This window comes from Saccopteryx leptura, chromosome 4 (genome assembly GCF_036850995.1).
Source record: "Saccopteryx leptura isolate mSacLep1 chromosome 4, mSacLep1_pri_phased_curated, whole genome shotgun sequence".
NCBI lineage: Eukaryota > Metazoa > Chordata > Mammalia > Chiroptera > Emballonuridae > Saccopteryx > Saccopteryx leptura.
This window is the reverse complement of record NC_089506.1, coordinates 52,934,071-52,952,257: the sequence shown is the minus strand read 5'-3', so window position 1 is coordinate 52,952,257 and position 18,187 is coordinate 52,934,071. Positions and strand designations below refer to the sequence as shown.

The 18,187-nt window shown below is 41.7% G+C and overlaps 1 protein-coding gene across 3 annotated transcripts in view; it reads left to right on the top strand.

Moving 5' to 3' along the window:
• The first annotated feature begins 764 nt into the window (after positions 1-764).
• HS6ST3 (heparan sulfate 6-O-sulfotransferase 3) overlaps positions 765-18,187 on the top strand; it is a 914,631-nt gene continuing 897,208 nt past the window's right edge. For all 3 annotated transcript variants that reach the window (XR_010751038.1, XR_010751037.1, XM_066380672.1), the window contains exon 1: positions 765-1,471. Coding sequence is in view for 1 of the 3 variants with exons in the window: in XM_066380672.1 (XP_066236769.1) it covers positions 765-1,471 (707 nt within the window). In the remaining 2 variants the exon portion in view is untranslated. The remainder of the gene's footprint in view (positions 1,472-18,187) is intronic.

Genomic DNA, 18,187 nt, shown 5'->3' with positions numbered 1-18,187 from the left:
GGCTCCCGTTACACCGGCTGGCGGGTTGTGGCGGTGCCAGCCAGTGTGTTGCGAGTGTGTCTGCGTGCCCGCGCCTGGGCGGACCGACGCGGAGCCTCCGTGCGCCTCTCCGGGACAGGGAGCTCCGCACCAGCGCCTCGTCCGCAGCGGCCGCGGGGGCTCTCTGCAAACTTGCTGGGGGCGCCGTCCGCCCTCGCGCCTCCCGCGTCCGGCGTCTCCCGACCTCAGGGCAAAGGCTCCCGGCGCGTGTGCGGGGAGCGGCGCCCGCGGCCGGCCCGGGGCTGCGGGGTCGGGCCGCGCCTTCGCCCTTGGCCGGCGCCCTGGCGAGCCTCATGCAGCCCCCGCGGTCGCGGCCGCCGCTGCTCGACTGCCCGGGGCAGGTCCTGGACCGGAGCCGCTCTCCTCTGCGCCTGGGCGCGGGCGGCGGGCTGCCTCGTGTCGCCTGAGAGCGCGCCCGGCGCCCCGGCCGGAGCGGGAAGGGGGCCGAGCCGGGCGCTCCCGGGAGCGCCGGGCGCCCCACGCCGCCGCCGCCGCCGCCGCCGCACGCGCGGGCGCCCGCCTCCCCGCTCGGTCCGCAGGCCCGGCTCCGCTCATCTCGGGCGCGGGAGTGCCGCGGGGCCGCCAGCCAGCCGGACGCCTGGGCGTCAGGGGCATGGAGGAGCGGCGGGCTCGGAGCCGCGCCCCTCCGTCCCCGAAACTTCCGAGCGGGCTCCCGTCCGCGCCGCTGCCGCCGCCGCCCTGCCTGCCGGCCTGAGAGCGGCACCATGGATGAAAGGTTCAACAAGTGGCTGCTGACGCCGGTGCTCACTCTCCTCTTCGTGGTCATCATGTACCAGTACGTGTCCCCCTCCTGCACCAGCTCCTGCGCCAACTTCGCGGAGCAGCCGCGCGCCGCGGGGGCCGGCCAGCCCGCCGCCCCGGGTCCCGCCCGCCGGGCTCAGGCGCGGCTCGAGGAGCGGGAGCGGCGGCCCCAGCCGGCCCTGCCGCCCCGGGGAGCGCCCGAGGGGCCGCGGGGGGACGCGGCGCCCGAGGGCGAGGACGAGGAGCCCGGGGACGCGGGGGAGGAGGAGGAAGGAGAGGAGGAAGAGGAGCCGGACCCCGAGGCTCCCGACAGCGGCTCGCTGCCCAGGTTCGTGCCGAGATTCAACTTCACCCTGAAGGACCTGACCCGCTTCGTGGACTTCGACATCAAAGGGCGCGACGTGATCGTGTTCCTGCACATCCAGAAGACCGGGGGCACCACGTTCGGCCGGCACCTGGTGAAGAACATCCGGCTGGAGCAGCCCTGCAGCTGCAAAACGGGCCAGAAGAAGTGCACCTGCCACAGGCCCGGCAAGAAGGAGACGTGGCTCTTCTCCCGCTTCTCCACCGGCTGGAGCTGCGGGCTGCACGCCGACTGGACGGAGCTCACCAACTGCGTGCCGGCCATCATGGAGAAGAAGGACTTTCCTCGCAACCACAGCCACACGAGGTACAGTCCCCGGCCCATCCGGCTCCCTGCCCCGCTCCCGCCCTCCTCTCCTCCGTCCCGGCTCCCGGCCGCCCGCGCTGCCTGGGCGGGCTTGGTGGTGCCCCAGCGTCTCCTAGCGGCTGGGGCAGAGGCTTGGGGAGGGGATAAGAACCCTCGGAACGGCGCTCTGGTCTCGAATTGTGTCCTCTTTCCGCTCCCATCGCTCTCCACCCCCTTTCACCTTCAGAGGCGTCCGGGGCCGTCGTGTCTGTCCTTCCGTGTGCCTTAGCTCGGTCTGGCGACCCTGGGAACAGATGCTCGGGAAACCTTGGAACGGCCAGGAGGCCTGAGTTAGATGAGCGAGGGGGAATCTTGTTCCTAAGTTCTGTGAGTGGAAACCCAGTAAAAGGCGAGGAGTGGAGAGTAGCGAGGCAGGGCAGGAGTTTTCCAGGCTCGGCGAAGCTGTGTGTGGCTCTGGGGTGGCTGCTGTCCAGCTCAGGAAACAGTCCTGTTGATGGCACTTTGAAGATACGTGTTCAAATTCCTGCTCTACCTTGGTAACCTTAAGTCTGGAGATGGTTTTTGTTGCTGAGCCATGCCAGGATTTTGACTCATGTTGTTTGTTCTCAGCAAGATTTTCACTTTCCCCTAGGCCAGTCCATCAACTCTTTCCAGAAGTATTTAAGTGCCTACTGTGTGCCTGGCATTGTGCTAAATGCTAAGTGCATACAAAGATATAATAAGTAAACTCCCTTCCTTTCAGGATAGAATGCCACCACCCCCCCCCCCAAATAGAAATACAGCTAAGAATTAGGAAATTTGACATCTTAATAGCTAATGAAACTGCTTACATTATTAACATCCTTTGAGAGAGGCATGGGTTTAGGAATTTGGTTGACTGTTCTTTCTGCCCATTGCAATTTGAAGATTAATCTGACATGCTTGCTCAAGGGACTAAAATATTAAAAGCTCGGAACACTAGTTTATTGAAGTTTTTATCTCAAAGGTTTCAAACAATTTGGTGTAAAGAGATAGGAATTTAAAAACTCAAGCTCAATATGTTGGTATCAGTTAGCTTTTGCATTTGACATTATGGAAAAGCTTCATTTACTGGCAGCTACCCAGATTCTGGAATTCACCATCACTGAAGCATCTAATTCTACTTCATTTCTCCAAGAATGAAGCAAAATTTCATTATGGAATTTTTTTACTCCGGCAGTTTTTCAAATGCTTTCTCTCCTCCCTGCGCCTTTCATGGGTTTAATGGAAATTGGTTAGAATGAAAACTGGTTAGACTTGGAATGAAGGCATTAAACTTCTTTAGTATAGTTTAAGGACTTTTTACTTTTAAATATATCTAATTGTGTGGTATTTCAAATCCTTCCCTTCTATTTCAGCTTAAAATAAATTTTCAATTAATTATTACTTCCAGACTTTTACTTCAGTGTGAGGGGAACTCGGCTACATTTTACCCAAAATTATGCTTTTGGGATTTTGACCTCTCTGTATTAATTCCTGAAGGACCCCAAATAGTTTGTTAGGCTGATTCCCAGCTTCCATTTCACCAAAAACTATAGACTTTGACCATCACACAGAAACACCTAATGTCCCTGAAATAGGTTTTAGCATTATTTTCTACCAATGCATCCAAAAGTCTTAGTGAATAGATGAAGGTTTTGGAGGAATTAGAGATTATGGAATCTAAAAGTAATGGGATTTTTGCTTAATGATGAAACAATGCTGCTGCTACAGATCCAGCATAGATAATAGCTGTAAGGTCTCACTTCTAAAGGGAATACCTAACATTTCTATACTCTGTGATGTAGGAAAATTCCACCTTGTCTATTCAAATATATGGTTTCTATTGCACAGTCAAATGCTTTTCTTTGATTAGCAGTGGGCCATGAACATTCATTTCTTCCTGATTCACAAGTTATCAGACAATTCCCTTGCACTGGTTCACTTTATTTTAATTTTAGTGGTAGTATATTTTTTTGGGTGGCACTTTTTATAGTCTTTCTTCTTTTTCTTTCTCACCCCTCTCTCCCCTTCCTGATATTTTCAATTACTTTTCTTCTCCAGATGCTGAAGGAAAGAATAGTTGTGGTTTATGTAAGATGCCCTGCATAAAAAGCTATAGAGAAAAAAATTGAAGAGATGTTCAATAGCATCTTCCTCACATAGAAGACTGAGTTAGTCTCTGTGATTGGAATGTCTGTGTATGGCATTCTACAGTCAATTAGTTTAGCTTGGATAATGGAGGATACATTTTCACAATACAAAATGGCAGATAACCTATTGCTACATAATGGGAACAAAGTTCTTCTTCCAATAGGCTGACTCAAAGCAAAATCAAGAAGTAGATCATGTAGATGATTTTAGTTCCCTAGTCTCTTTGCTTTTTGTACCCCCCACTTGGAGCCCCTCTCCTGGTCCCCCATTTCTCACAGGGATCAGTACCGTTGTGAGTCATATAATGGGTCAGTGCAAGGATTCTGGAGTCTGATGGATATAGCTCTTTGCTTACTAGCTATAGAAACAGGAATAAGTTACTCATTTTGAACCTCAGATTTTTTTATCTTAAAAGCTTAAGTAATTACTAGTACTTCTCTCACAGAGGTGTTATGACAACTAAGTGAGAAAATGCATGCAAAATGTATAATGTGCTGGTATAAAGTACTCAATATGGAGGTATGTAAGTATTACTATAAAGACATGGATTGTTAACTGTAATAAGAATATTTTCCCTAGCAAGGCCTTCTTTCACAGAAAGATCTGAGGTCAGTTCCGTAGAGCCACTTAGTGTAAATGGTTCACAGTAATTTATAGAGATACCACTTTATGATGTTTATATTGAGACAGAATCCTAAGTTTAAAACATCAGATCTAAATGAAAAATTAGGGACATTTGGGCATCAGACAGATATTGCAGGGGACAGGATAGGAAACAAGGATCGGGGGGTGTATACAATGTAATTGGGAATATCATCTGTTGGTGACAAGAAACACTGTGTGGAATGACTGGGAGGAGATGGGAAGTGGGAAGCCAACTCTAAAAGCAGATGCATCATGGAGTTGAAGGAGCCATCACAGGGATTATAAGACCCAGGGAGGAGAAAGACTTGGTGGCTGGCAGTTTGGATTCAGCACAGAGGGCCTTTCTAACCACAGAATTGGTTAGAATAGGATAAGAAGCTAATAGAAAGATGGCACATCTGATGAGCTCTTTTATCATTCACTGATGATTGGTTCTTGTTATTTCTCTTTTGCTTTTTTTCCCAGTTACGTTTTTTTTTTTCCACTGTATGTTTTCTCCCTAAGCATGCCTAGGTCTTTAGAAGACTCTTCTTTACCATTGTTGAGTATGGATAGAATCGTAACATTTTATGGATAAAAAAGGACTGAAGAGATAATCTAGTCCCACCATTTATATGGTGAATGGGTAATCTAATCTGAAGAGGGTGAAATGATATGCCTAAATTTTTCCCAGGGCACTCACATCTTCATTTTAGTAATCCATATGCAATGTTTTGCATACTGTTTGCTATGACAAGTATAGTGGAGGGTGTCTTATGTACCTTCTGTGTGCCAGACACTATGATAGTTCTAGGAATACAGTTTTGGACAAACAGTGTCAGCCCTATGAGTTTAAGCTCTTAAGTAAAATAGACCTTGATCTTCTTTGGTAAGTATTATTCTCATTCTTCAATGATGCTGGAAAAAGATTTTATCCAAAATTTTTGTAGGGTAGGATGGCAGTTTTTCTCTTTTATGACCTGTATTCTGTTGGTCCTGTTAGAATGGTTGGAAACTTATAAATACAGTGTGTCCGTAAAGTCATGGTGCACTTTTGACCGGTCACAGGAAAGCAACAAAAGACGTTAGAAATGTGAAATCTGCACCAAATAAAAGGAAAACTCTCCCAGTTTCATACCTATTCAGTGCAGTTCGATGTGGGCTCACACACAGATTTTTTAGGGCTCCTTAGGTAGCTATCCCGTATGGCCTCTACAGACTCGTCACTGACTGATGGCCTACCAGAACGGGGTTTCTCCACCAAACTGCCGGTTTCCTTCAACTGCTTATCCCACCGAGTAATGTTATTCCTATGTGGTGGCGCTTTGTTATAAATGCACAGATATTCACGTTGCACTTTGGTCACGGATTTGAATTTAGCGAGCCACAGAACACACTGAACTTTCCTGTGTACCGTCCACATCTCGACTGGCATTGCCGTGGGCTACTCCGCTGTATACACAGTGTTCCGTCATCATCTGCGCATATGCACATGCTGCCACATCATCCTACAGAAACTGGGAGGGTTTTCCCTTTATTTGGTGCAGATTTCACATTTCTGTCGTCTTTTGTTGCTTTCCTGTGACTGGTCAAAAGTGCACCATGACTTTACGGACACACTGTATTGTATTATATAGGACCTTCTGTCCTTCAAATGCTACAAGCCTAACTCAAACTCAGTTCAGTCAGAGGGAAATTACTGGCCTAGTAACCAGATCATAGGAAAGGTAGGGGTAGAATTAGTTTCAAGAATGACTGGAATTGGAGATTTGGGGTCTTTCTCCTTATACTCTTTTGCATATTGATCTCATTCTGTCAAATGGGCTTATTCCATGTAATGAGTAAGTGGCTATCATATCTAATACCTCCATAAGCTGAGAGGAAAACAAGTCCTCTCTGAATTCCAGTTTGGAACTTTGGGGAATGACTTTAGTTAGTTCAGGTAGGAACTTGTGACTATTCTTACAGCTAATTAGCGTGGCTAAAGAGATGAGGGTCTCTGATCCACCTTGTGTCACATGACTGGTGTGTGTGAGTATGTGTGATTATGAGAAGGGCAGCTAGCATAGACATGGCTCTTGAGTGGACCATTGGGTTCTAGACTTCTTAGACATTCTTTTCATTTGTGTCAATTTTAGGTGTAAATAAATGAGAAATAAATGAACCTTCAGATCTGTTTTTTGCATTCTATTTAGGGAAAAATTTAAGTCAAACTACAGCTCTAATTTGTTTGCAGCATCTGTGAACCATTCCATATGAGGAATAATTGAAGGAACTGATAATATTTAATAGGGGGGAGGGGAAAAAGAAAGAGAGACATAAAAGTTACCTTTAAATTCTCAATGGAGGAAGATGTGGAAGATGGAGGAGACTTGTTCTATATTTTTCCAAAGGACAGAATTAGGATAAGTCAGAAAGAAGTGTTGGGATAAGGGTTTTAAGTCAGAGTAAGAAGAACTTTATACAATTTGTAACTGTCTAAAATGAGAATGAACTCTTTTGTGGTGGCATGTTCCATAGCAATGAAAACTTTAGATCGACTACTGATGTAGTAAAAGGAAATCCTTTCTGGGGAAGAGCCCAAGCCTGTATGGCCTTTTATTTTAAGTTTTGCATTATAATCTAAGCTGAATTCAGGGTATTTTTTTCCTCCCCTTTTCTACCTCATGCAGAGAAACCAAAGCCACCCCCCCCCAAAAAAAAGGAGGAAGGAAAAGGAGTACAAATGAACGAGACAGTTCTTCATCATTTGTAAATATTTCTAACAAGGGAAATTTTTAATCAAACACAGTCTGATGGTATAGACTGGTTTGTACATTCAAGGCCAAGAGCAACAAATAGATCTTGTGTACTGGAATGTTTGTTCTTAGTAATAAGTAAGAAAAAGTAAGATGAGAAAATATAACACAACTTGCCACCAAAAACCATAAGCACTTTGAAACATCATCTGGTTATTGCTTTTCCTGTAGACAGCAGACTAAAATATATAAGGAGCCTGCAGAGCTCTGTTTCAAAGGCAATCTAGAATATTATGGCGCATACTGCTTTGTAAAGCATAATCTTTTTGATGTCTCTTCTAATTAGAAATGTTAAACTGCAAGGGTTGGCCTGACCTGTGGTGGCGCAGTGGATAAAGCATCGACCTGGAACACTAAGGTCGCAGCTTTGGAACCCAGGGCTTGCCTGGTCAAGGCACATATGGGAGTTGTTTCCTACTCCTACCCCACTTCTCTCTAAAATTAACAAATAAAAATCTTTAAAAACAAAACAAAACAAAAAAAAACTGCAAGGGTTAATTTTTTACCATGAGGTTTGTGTGCAGTATAAAATTCAGGAGATAGGAGATTGTTTTGCCTATATGCCATATTCACTTCTCTGTTCATTTCAGGGTTTCTTCTTAATGTATTGTTTCTGGTTCAAACCACCAATATTTGCTATATAAATCAGAGGTTGAATTAAACTCATTCAGTTTTTTGAGTTGTGGAGATAAGGCTGAAAGTGGTAAATGGTAATAGATGATTTATTTTTCTGCCTTTTTCTTGCGGGTTACCTTGGGATTTTTGAAAGGGTTGATTTTAGGGAAATATAAACGTTCATGTAATAATTGGAAGCTAGGTTAATTTAGCCACTAACAATGTGAATTTGCTTAATCTTGGACTCGTATATTATTATTTTCCTAGCTAATTATTATCATCTCATTTTGACTAAGGACAATCAGAGGCTTATAGCATTTGAAAGTCATTTATGTTTGATAATGAATTAAACAGGTTTAATTGAGACTGGCAAATTCTAATGTGATTTTAAGAGTCATGAAATAAAGTCATTATTGGGCCAAGAAATAGGTTTAGTATGAAAACAATTAAATGGGGAACCCAAATTAGTATTTTATAGTAATCATTTATCTTGTTTTTTAGTTTGTTAAATTATGGATATCGTGTATTTATTCTCTGTTGGTTTTAATTGGCTGAAACAACTTTATTTTAATTATAGCTAAGAATTTAACTATATATTGGGAAGTATACTAAATATTTAACTTAAGACAATGTTATTTGTTTATATCCTTCTCTAGCAAATATAGTTGCACAGTAAAACACATGTAGAGTGTCCAGCACAGGCACTGACCTATAGAAGATGCTCAGTAAATGTCAGCTAAAAATATATCATATGTTCTAGATTACCTTGTAAAAATAGCATAATTTGAGAAGATGATGGTTTTTTTTAAAGACAGAATTATCAAACGTTTGGTATCAGACTTTCTTATTTCAGGTGCAAATTATTAAGTCTAATATAAATTGTTCGTAGTTGTCTTCCATAATTAACAACATATCAACTCCCCTGATTCTCTAAAAGAGGAGTAAAAGTAAGTATAGAGGCCAGGGCTTATTGGAACATTTGAGGAGGTTTCTCTGTTGTCACAAATCACAAAATCATGGGCTTGCCTCGTGGGAAGGTTAATCTCATCATTCAGTTTTACTTTGGGAAAAATACCCTTAATGGAGAGGTTGGCAACTTTGATGTAGAATGGGAAGGTAAAAAAGTATAAATAATGTGGACTCTGGATTATTCCTGGTCAAAATTAGAGGGTTGAGGTGGTTGTGGCTAGTGATTGTGACTTTGGAGAGCAAAGGGAGGAGACCCTGAGTTAGGAAAAAAAGTCTTCAAGAGAAATTGGAAGACATCAATGACAAACTTATCACCCACTGAGAATTGTGCTGATGCTCAATTTGTGAATGTAATTAGGATAATGTTTAAGAGCATGCACTGTGAAGTCAAACTATCTAGAGTTTAATTTGGCTCAACCACTTTCTGTCATTTAACCCTGAATAAGTCAGTTATCTCTACCTTCATACTTCAATTTTCTTTCTGGAAAATGAGGGGAATAGCTCTATCTCATGGTGAAAGCCACAGAGCCTGACATATATAGAGTTAGCTGTTATTTCTCACTGAACTCATCTTATATGCTTGTGATATTTTGTGTAAAATCAAAATGATAAATAAACCTGTACTCTTCTTTTGGAATCTGGAACTTTTCATCCTAAATGATCCAAAAATGAATTTGCAAGCTTTTAAAGCCATGAATGATAAAAGTAAATGTTAATTCTTAAGATACCATGAACACTCAATGGGCGCTTAATGAATATTGTTGAATGGAAACTTGTGGGTTTTTCTTCAGCATATCATTTTATTTTTTTAATGGGAAATTAATGAAACAGCAACAAAAAATGTTTAAGTACACACAACTAAATTAATAACTGAAGCAATCCTGCAGTGAAGTTGAATTAGTTGCCTGTGGGCACATAAATATTTGTAGTTCATTGCTCTTATTAATATCTTACTGTGCTTTTATTGCTAAGTATTGTGTTATTTGTTGTCAGAACCTTGCATTTAACACTGTATGTTCATGGTCGCTCCTGCCTTCCAGTTTCTTTATAAACATAAGAGGGAAGAAATGCTAACTACCTGGATGTCCTTCAAATTTATTTGTTAAATTTTACAGAGTATTTCTTCCAAGGGATTCAAGGTTATGGATGTATGACTGTAAACCTGGATGATAGCTTCTATATTTTGTGGACTTTAATTAGGAATTTGTAGAATTTTATAGGTTTACTTCAAAAGTGAAAGCATAGAGCTAGACAGAAGCATAAACATGACTTTAAAGATAGATATGCAGTAACTTAACCTGTGTGTGGAAATTTCAAGGTAAGATCAGTATAATACAGTAAAGAACAATGTGACGTGCTAAGGAAGAGAGAACGACAGTGAATGCGGAGTGTAAATTAGAAGGATGCTACAGAGGAGGGAGTGAAGAAGGACAAAAGTAGTCAAGATGAAGAACGAAATCCTAAAAGAACTGAAACAGAGAGAAGGTAATAATGAAAGTAGAGGCTAGACATTTATTTTGTATGCAATGTTTGTCTCCTTAGTACATTTATGGGAAGTAATCAACTACTAGGAGGCTATCTGACTTGGAGCATTGGTTTACTTAAATGCTGCTGATGCTTTTTTATTTGCTTATACATTCTTTTTCTATACCAATTTGCTATTTATTGGTAGCTGTCTTAGTTAGGGTCCTGGCAGTAAGCAGAGGCACACTCAGGTATTGCAAAGGACAAGTTACAGAGGTATGGGGCAGGGGGGTCAGGCACCAGTGTTGAACCTGAGGTACCTTGCAACCAGGAGGAAGAAGGGGAAACTGTTAACTGTGTTTCAGTTAGATGAAGAGGGAGAGAACCATGTTGTCAGCATCCATTGTCTGCTGGAGCCTGACAGGAGCTACCATCTCCATGGTAGGAAGGGCTTCCCCATAGGAGCTGATTGTAGAAAGCAGCAGGTGCCATACGTATGGGCTGAAGCACAGAGAAAGGGGTAGGGGAGAGACCGTCTTGACCACTTTCGCCTCCCATCTGTCTATCTCCTTCCATTGTCTTACATTGGCTGAACCCACCTAGAAGGAAGCTAAAGTACTAGACAGCTAGTTGGTACATTTCATGCCTTCAGCAAGGCAGAGAAAGATGGAGAATTAATTTGGGGCTGCGGGAGTGGGAGTGATGGAAATGCAGAATAACTAGCACAGTGCCTTAAAATAGTTTGAAATTTCTTCTAGTTAATTTTATGAATACCCTGTTCAGTTCTACAAAGGAGATCAAGATCAAATGCTCTTTCTTTTAGTACCTGTATAACCTGTTTTCTCTATGGACTGTTAGTCTCCACCTAAAGAATGGTGAATGCAGCAAAGGACACTCCGCTAGAGAGCATTCACCATAGACAGGTGACTTTTTGCTGAGTAATAAAAGTCATGCTAAATTTGGGTGTTTTGTCATATTAGTACCCCAGAGTTAGCTGGTAATGGTGACAGATTTGGGCAGTTAGAGCTGTATTATGATGCATAATATACAACACACACTTTATGTTACATCTGTGTATAGTATTTTATGAACTTGAAGTTATATAACAACATTACTTAAGGTATGACAAAATAGTTTGCAAAACTGGCTGTAGTTTGCCAAAGTGTATTTATGAGATGAGATGCTTTCTGTTCCTTGATTTTCTTCCGAGAACTTTAAGAAAGTGGCTTTTTATTTATGTGGCTTTAAATCTTTTAAGGTAAAAGGTGAGGAAGAGAAGGAATTGTGTTACGTTTGAAGCAATTCTAATGTTTCAGTTTTAAATGACTTTTAAAACACTATTTCCATATTTATTTTTGGGGAGAGATGAGATGTTTGAAAGTATGTATACGTGCAACTCTCTGTGCAAAGCATTATGAACCTGGAATCTCCTAATGTGAGATACTGAGAAAATAGTTAAATAAAGTTGATGTCTGAGGAAACTTGACACAAGAACTATCATTTCAGTGCTTTATTTTCACGAGTCAAAATGCCATGAGAAAGACAGAACTGAACATATGTATTTGTAGATGGCATAATAATAGTGCATCATCTGTACCTAGGACATCTACTGGGATTGGTGCATATGTGCTAAGTTCATTTCTTTCAGCCACTGGAGGGGATTGAGTTGCTGGGAAAAACATCACCCCTGAAGAACATACCAACTTCCATCCTTTTTTACACAACCTCCTTTTGCACAGAATCCTCTCTTTTATTTTCTAGGACATGGTTTTGTGTCATGACTAGAGTCAACAATGGTCCGTAAACTTGAGGGTCATCCTCAGGCCCTTGCCTCTATGAAAGTTAGTTGATATGCTAAAACTGCTATAGGAATTGTTTTCTGCTGGCTGAGAAAATTATTAGCTCTAAGGAACCTGTACTTCATTCAACTGAATTTAAGTTTAGTTCACCTACAGAATCTGGGAGAGAAGTGTCAGAGAAGGTTTTCTTTCCCACATAGCTTCTTCGAGTTTGTCATTGTGCCTCTGTATATGCAATGAAAGACATAGATTAACAGGTTTATTTCTAATTGTCCTCTTAACAAACATTTCTATCAATAGTTCTATTTTTTTTGTTTGTATTTTTTGAAGTGAGAAGTGGGAGGCAGAGAAACAGACTTTCACATGCGCTTGACTGGGATCCACCAAGCATGCCCACCAGGGGGTGATGCTCTGCCCATCTGGGGCGCTGCTCTGTTGCAACCAGAGCCATTCTAATGCCTGAGGTGGAGACCATGGAGCCATCCTCAGAGCCTGGGCCAACTTTGCTCCAATGGAGCCTTGGCTGCGGGAGGGGAAGAAAGAAATAGAGAGAGAGAAGGGGGAAAGGGTGGAGAAGCAGATGGGCGCTTCTCCTATGTGCCCTGATCAGGAATTGAACCCGGGACTTCCACATGCCGGGCCAATGCTCTACCACTGAGCCAACTGGCCAGGGCCTCAACAGTTCTACTGATAAATATAAAACATATTCTGTATAAAAACATTGGGCAACATGAAGGAATTTAGAAATACTGGAGGTGTCTAGTTTATTCTCTGATGCATTCTTACTCTAAAAATATTTGTCAACTCTCATGGCCCCATTCTTTGTCTTTTAAATTCAGACTTAAGCCTGTAACACCACCAAAGATAAGTTTCTTTGCTTTGAAAGTTTTATTCTCCAAGTTCCTTATGTGTGCTATAAAGAATAATTAATGTAATGGAAAAATCAATATTGTGTATAAATTATTTAGGCTTTACTATCATTGTAATTTTCTTTTCAACACCTATTGATTTAGCAACAATTCATTTGTTAATTTCTTCCTAATACGATATTCATTGTATTAGGTCTGTAGTAGTGCTGTCCCTGCACTTTCTCAAATAAGTCATGAATTACTAATGATACATGGGACAAGTGAACTTACTAGTGAGTGCTGTTAGATGGAAACTAGGTGAAGGGGAGTCATCTGAAATGCTGTCTCATAGACACATTGTGTAACCAGACAGCTGCTGAGAACCAAATGAGTAGATTCTTGCAGGATATTAATTTGTATTTTAGAATTTTATGTGTATGTACTTTTCCAATGATGTATGTTTCCTTTTTAAAGTTAATTTTTAATTCCAAAATTCTCTTTTAGTAGGGAAATTGGAGGTGTTCATCCCTAACTACCTGGTAATAGTGCTCTGAATATATTGGTTATTAAATGCTGTTTTGACAATTGTCCACTGAATGACTTAAGAGGAGTGGGAAAATTCTGAGATCTTTTGGAAACCCAAAGATTAGAGTCCAGGAAATCAAACTGCCAAAATCATGGCAAAGAGAACTTTTGTCCATCAGTTAATTTGGACCAGAGAGGCAAAATGGTACCCTGAAAACAGCTCTAAATTTGTGGTCAAGCAATCAGGATTTGAATCCAGGCTTCCTCATAGACTTCTTTACTTATTTATTGTGTGGCCTTCTTGCCAAAATTTAAGTTTTCTGAAGATGGCAACTGTTTTGTTTCCTTCTGCATTATCAGTGCCTAGAATAGTGCCCAAGAAAGAAAGTAACCATAAATAAATTTACTAATTTATTGGACACTTTGCATAAGAATATTTTTCCTAGCTCCTTTTTTAGAGTTGCCGCATTAGGAAGATGACTGTGAGGGCACTTAGAAAGCATAAAGTACTATACAAATTTAAATTTGCATTGCCAGTGAAAAGCCTTTTGCTATAAAATGGAAAAGGAAGGAAAGTTGGATTTTGGAAATGCAATGGATATATAATTTTTATAGAGAGTTTCAAATTAGGGAATGATCAAGATGCAATTGAAAAATATACAAAATACACATTCAGCTCAACAACTTGTTAAAGTAATGAGCAGCTCTTTTAAAAACATGTTTTAATATATGATAAAAGGCTTATCAAAATGCATATATTTTTTTCTTAGAGCATCAGAAAATCTCCTTTCCAGGAATCTGGCATAGATCAAAGTACAAAAGTATTTTTTCCATTGCTTTACCTTTTTGAGGAAGTTACTCTAAAATTAATATTTTTAGTTTTATATTCAGAATATTCATATGACAGCTGTAAATCATAGTTATCAGTTAATATGTCCTGAAAGTGAGCTGAGAATGTAACTCTTTTTCATTTAAGCTGATTTAGGATGTGATACTCCACTAAGCTATTCAGGACCTACTTGGTTTTGCAGTTAATTACAAAAAAGGCAAGAAGTTACTTTAGAAAATAATTCCCAGGATCTAGGGTTTGCATTAGAAGAAAGATCTATCAGAGAATAGTTTTGCTGAGTAATGAGCTGGTTTTCATATGTGAGGCATGCTGGGTCACTTCCAGGAGAATATACACATTTCTATAGATGGAGACCTAAAAGTCCTGGGCTGGGCTGGAGTGTTGTATGAAGTTCAGTAAGCTGTGGAAAACTATGAAAGGTGTGATGACTGGTGGTAGGAAGTGATCCACAAAAGAGGGGGCATTATCATTTATTGAACTCTTTATCTTAACAGCAACCCTATGAGACAATGTAGAAATATCCTGATTTTTACAAGTGAAGGATCCGAGTAGGGTGCCATCAGCTGCATTTAACAAAAACCCAAACTTAAACTGGCTTAACAATAAGATATTTTAGATCTGATAACAAGCCCAGAGAGGTCTGGTTTGATTCTGTGTCTGTAGCACTATCCAGATTCAGAGAAACAAAGAGACAAAGAATAGAAGTTCTGAAGCCTAAGTGTGGGTTTAAATCCTGACTTTACCACTTATTACTGTGTGACCTTGCACAGACTGCAAGAACTCTGCAGGGTTCAGTTTCACAATCTGCAAACAGTGATGAAACCATCTCTACCTGATATTAGTGATGAGGATCTTTACGAGTTAATGCACACAAATATTTAGAAGAATCTCTGAAGCATAGTAAACACTCATTAAATGTTAGCTATTGTTATTTTACTCAAGACCCAGGTATTTTCCACATCTTCACTCTGCCATTTTGAGCTTGCTGACTTGAGCCATAGGCAGCTTCTTTCATGGTTCCAAGAAGGCTTCAGTTGTTCAACTGGCTGCAGAATTTCTTGGTCAAACAGAAGACTAGATCAGAAAGGGTCACATTCTCATCCCTAAGCCAATCATTGGCAATGGGAATGGGGCTTCCAGGATTTGTTCTTGAAGATAGGGATAGGATTATCCTTCCTTGAGTGCCATGTAGACAGCAGAGCAAAATAAAATTTCTCCCAGCAAGGGAAAGAGATCTCCTGTGTGGGAGAGGCTACTTACTAATAGTATCTCCATGCTGTTTCAGAGATGCACATGGGATTAAACTATAATGCTAACCAGACCTCAACTTCCAAGTTCTAGCCTGTCAATTATTTACATTGCTAAAAGTCTTGTATTTCTGTGATTGGTTAAAGAATTGGGCCTATTTATTTTTTAAATTCATTCCTTTACCGGTTCAGTCAACTTCAACATTCATTTCTTGAATGTCTACTATATATTAATCACATACAGTTTCAAGGAAATCAGAGGGAGAAAAAATAGTCGTTATTGCTGATGTATTTTGATTGTTTACTCTGTTCTGGGCAAAGTGCCTTATGTATGTAAGTACTTGCATTAAGTAGGTAGTGTTATGATCTCCATTATACAGAAGAGGGAATGAAGTTCAGGGATGTTAAGTGACTTACCCATGGTTGCAGAACTGTTTATTGATGGAGCAGTTATATATTTTCATCCAGTTGTATCTGATTTCAGAATTATATTTCTTAATCCCTAGGTCATGCCGATGCTGTGTGTATTTGAAAGCTGTTTGAGCTAGTAGTAAGAGTATAGGCAGGAACAAGGCAGGACCAAGGTCAGACCTATGTGGGTTACTACAATAACCTGTTTTCTAGTTTTTGTATTTTATGCTTTGATATCTGGGGCCTTGGTGACCCTAGAGGGATCACCTTTCCCAGGATTAGCTAATTTCAAGATAATAAATGAATATGCCTTTCATATGAAAACCAACCAATCCAGAATCCATACCTGTAGCCACTTTCTTTATCATGCTCTTTCTCCAGGCCACTGTTGCGTATGCCCTAATCACCCTTGGGTCAGGTCTCAGACAACTTGGGATAACCCAAACCCCATTGAAATTATTCAAACAAGCCAATCCTAAAACCATGACCTACTTGTTCCTTCCCTTGGCCACCACAATAAAAAAGTCTTTTGCTTACATTTTCCCCTGGCTTCCTCTGTCCCCTCATGACCCTGGTCCTTCCCTATGTCACACAGGCATGTGGTGTGCTACGCCAACTGTTTCTAGGTATCTGTGAATATAAAAATACTTCTTCTTTCATGACAGTCATTCACATGTCTACCATGTCTACTTGTCTTAACATACATGATTAGCACAAACCCTGGATATTTTTAAAACAGTTATCAGGAATGGAACTCAAACATAGGACAGAGAATCTAGTTAATCAGAAATATAAAAGTGGCTTCTGAAACAGTTTAGAAACCAGTTTTTAGAATAGAGGTGCAAGGTCAGGTTGAGATTAGGTCCAGGATCAGTGCCCTCACATCCATTGTCAGGATTGTGGGTTGGTTGCAGAGACTGGATCGGGGCTAAGTCTTCAAGTCAGATAGTTTCTAAGATATATGAGGACATGGATGTAGAAGGAGGGAGGGCAAGGTTGTAGAATTGTAACACCAAGCAAAACACGAGCTAACCAATTCCTTATAATTTAAACAATGTTGAGGAAGTCCCAGGGGCCTAATGGATAAGGCATTGACCTCCTACACAGTGTTGTAAAAACATTGACTGGTTGACAAGAGGGCTATAAAAATACCTAATTTTATTTTGAAGACATTTCTTTCTGTTGCTGGCTAGCTGGCTAGGTTGATTTATTCATGATTGCACATAATCCTATACCAGGCATTGGGGAGGATCCAGATTGAGAAGAAGACTTGTCCTGGCTCTCAAGGAGTGAAATCCTAGTTATATAAATCATAGATAGCCTGACCAGGCAGTGGCGCAGTGGATAGAACGTCGGACTGGGATGCGGAAGGACCCAGGTTCGAGACCCCAGGATAGCCAGCTTGAGCATGGGCTCATCTGGCTTGAGCAAAAAAGCTCACCAGCTTGGACCCAAGGTCACTGGCTTGAGCGGGAAGTTACTCAGTCTGCTGAAGGCCCGCGGTCATGGCACATATGAGAGAGTAATCAATGAACAACTACGGTGTCGCAACAAAAAACTGATGATTGATGCTCCTCATCTCTCTCCGTTCTTGTCTGTCTGTCCCTATCTATCCCTCTCTCTGACTTTCTCTCTGTCCCTGTAAAAAAATAAAAAATAAAATAAAAAAATAAATCATAAATAAAATGACTTGAAAATATATACATGACAATATTTAGGTTAATTTATGGTATTGTAATCAGAACTTTATATATGAGTTCTGAAGAAGGTATACTAAAGGAAAGGAAGCGTGTGACTATTGACAAGAATGAAGAAGGCGCATAATAGGGGATTCAAATAGAGATAGGGTGATCCTGGGATGGACATACGTCAGTTTCTAGAGGACCTTGAGTATATGTTGGACTGAGGAAATTTTAGATTCAGTATCAAATTTAGAATAACTTAAACAGATGGTTTTAGAAATATGTTAATAAATTCTTTGAGGCCCTGGCCGGTTGGCTCAGCGGTAGAGCGTCGACCTGGCGTGCGGGGGACCCGGGTTTGATTCCCGGCCATGGCACATAGGAGAAGCGCCCATTTGCTTCTCCATCCCCACCCCCTCCTTCCTCTCTGTCTCTCTCTTCCCCTCCCGCAGCCGAGGCTCCATTGGAGCAAGGATGTCCCGGGCGCTGGGGATGGCTCCTTGGCCTCTGCCCCAGGTGCTAGAGTGGCTCTGGTTGCGGCAGAGCAATGCCCCAGAGGGTCAGAGCATCGCCCCCTGGTGGGCAGAGCGTCGCCCCTGGTGGGCGTGCCGGGTGGATCCCGGTTGGGTGCATGCGGGAGTCTGACTGTCTCTCCCCGTTTCCAGCTTCAGAAAAATACAAAAAAAAAAAAAATTCTTTGATACTCTTCAAGAGGTGGAGCTTTATTCAGTGA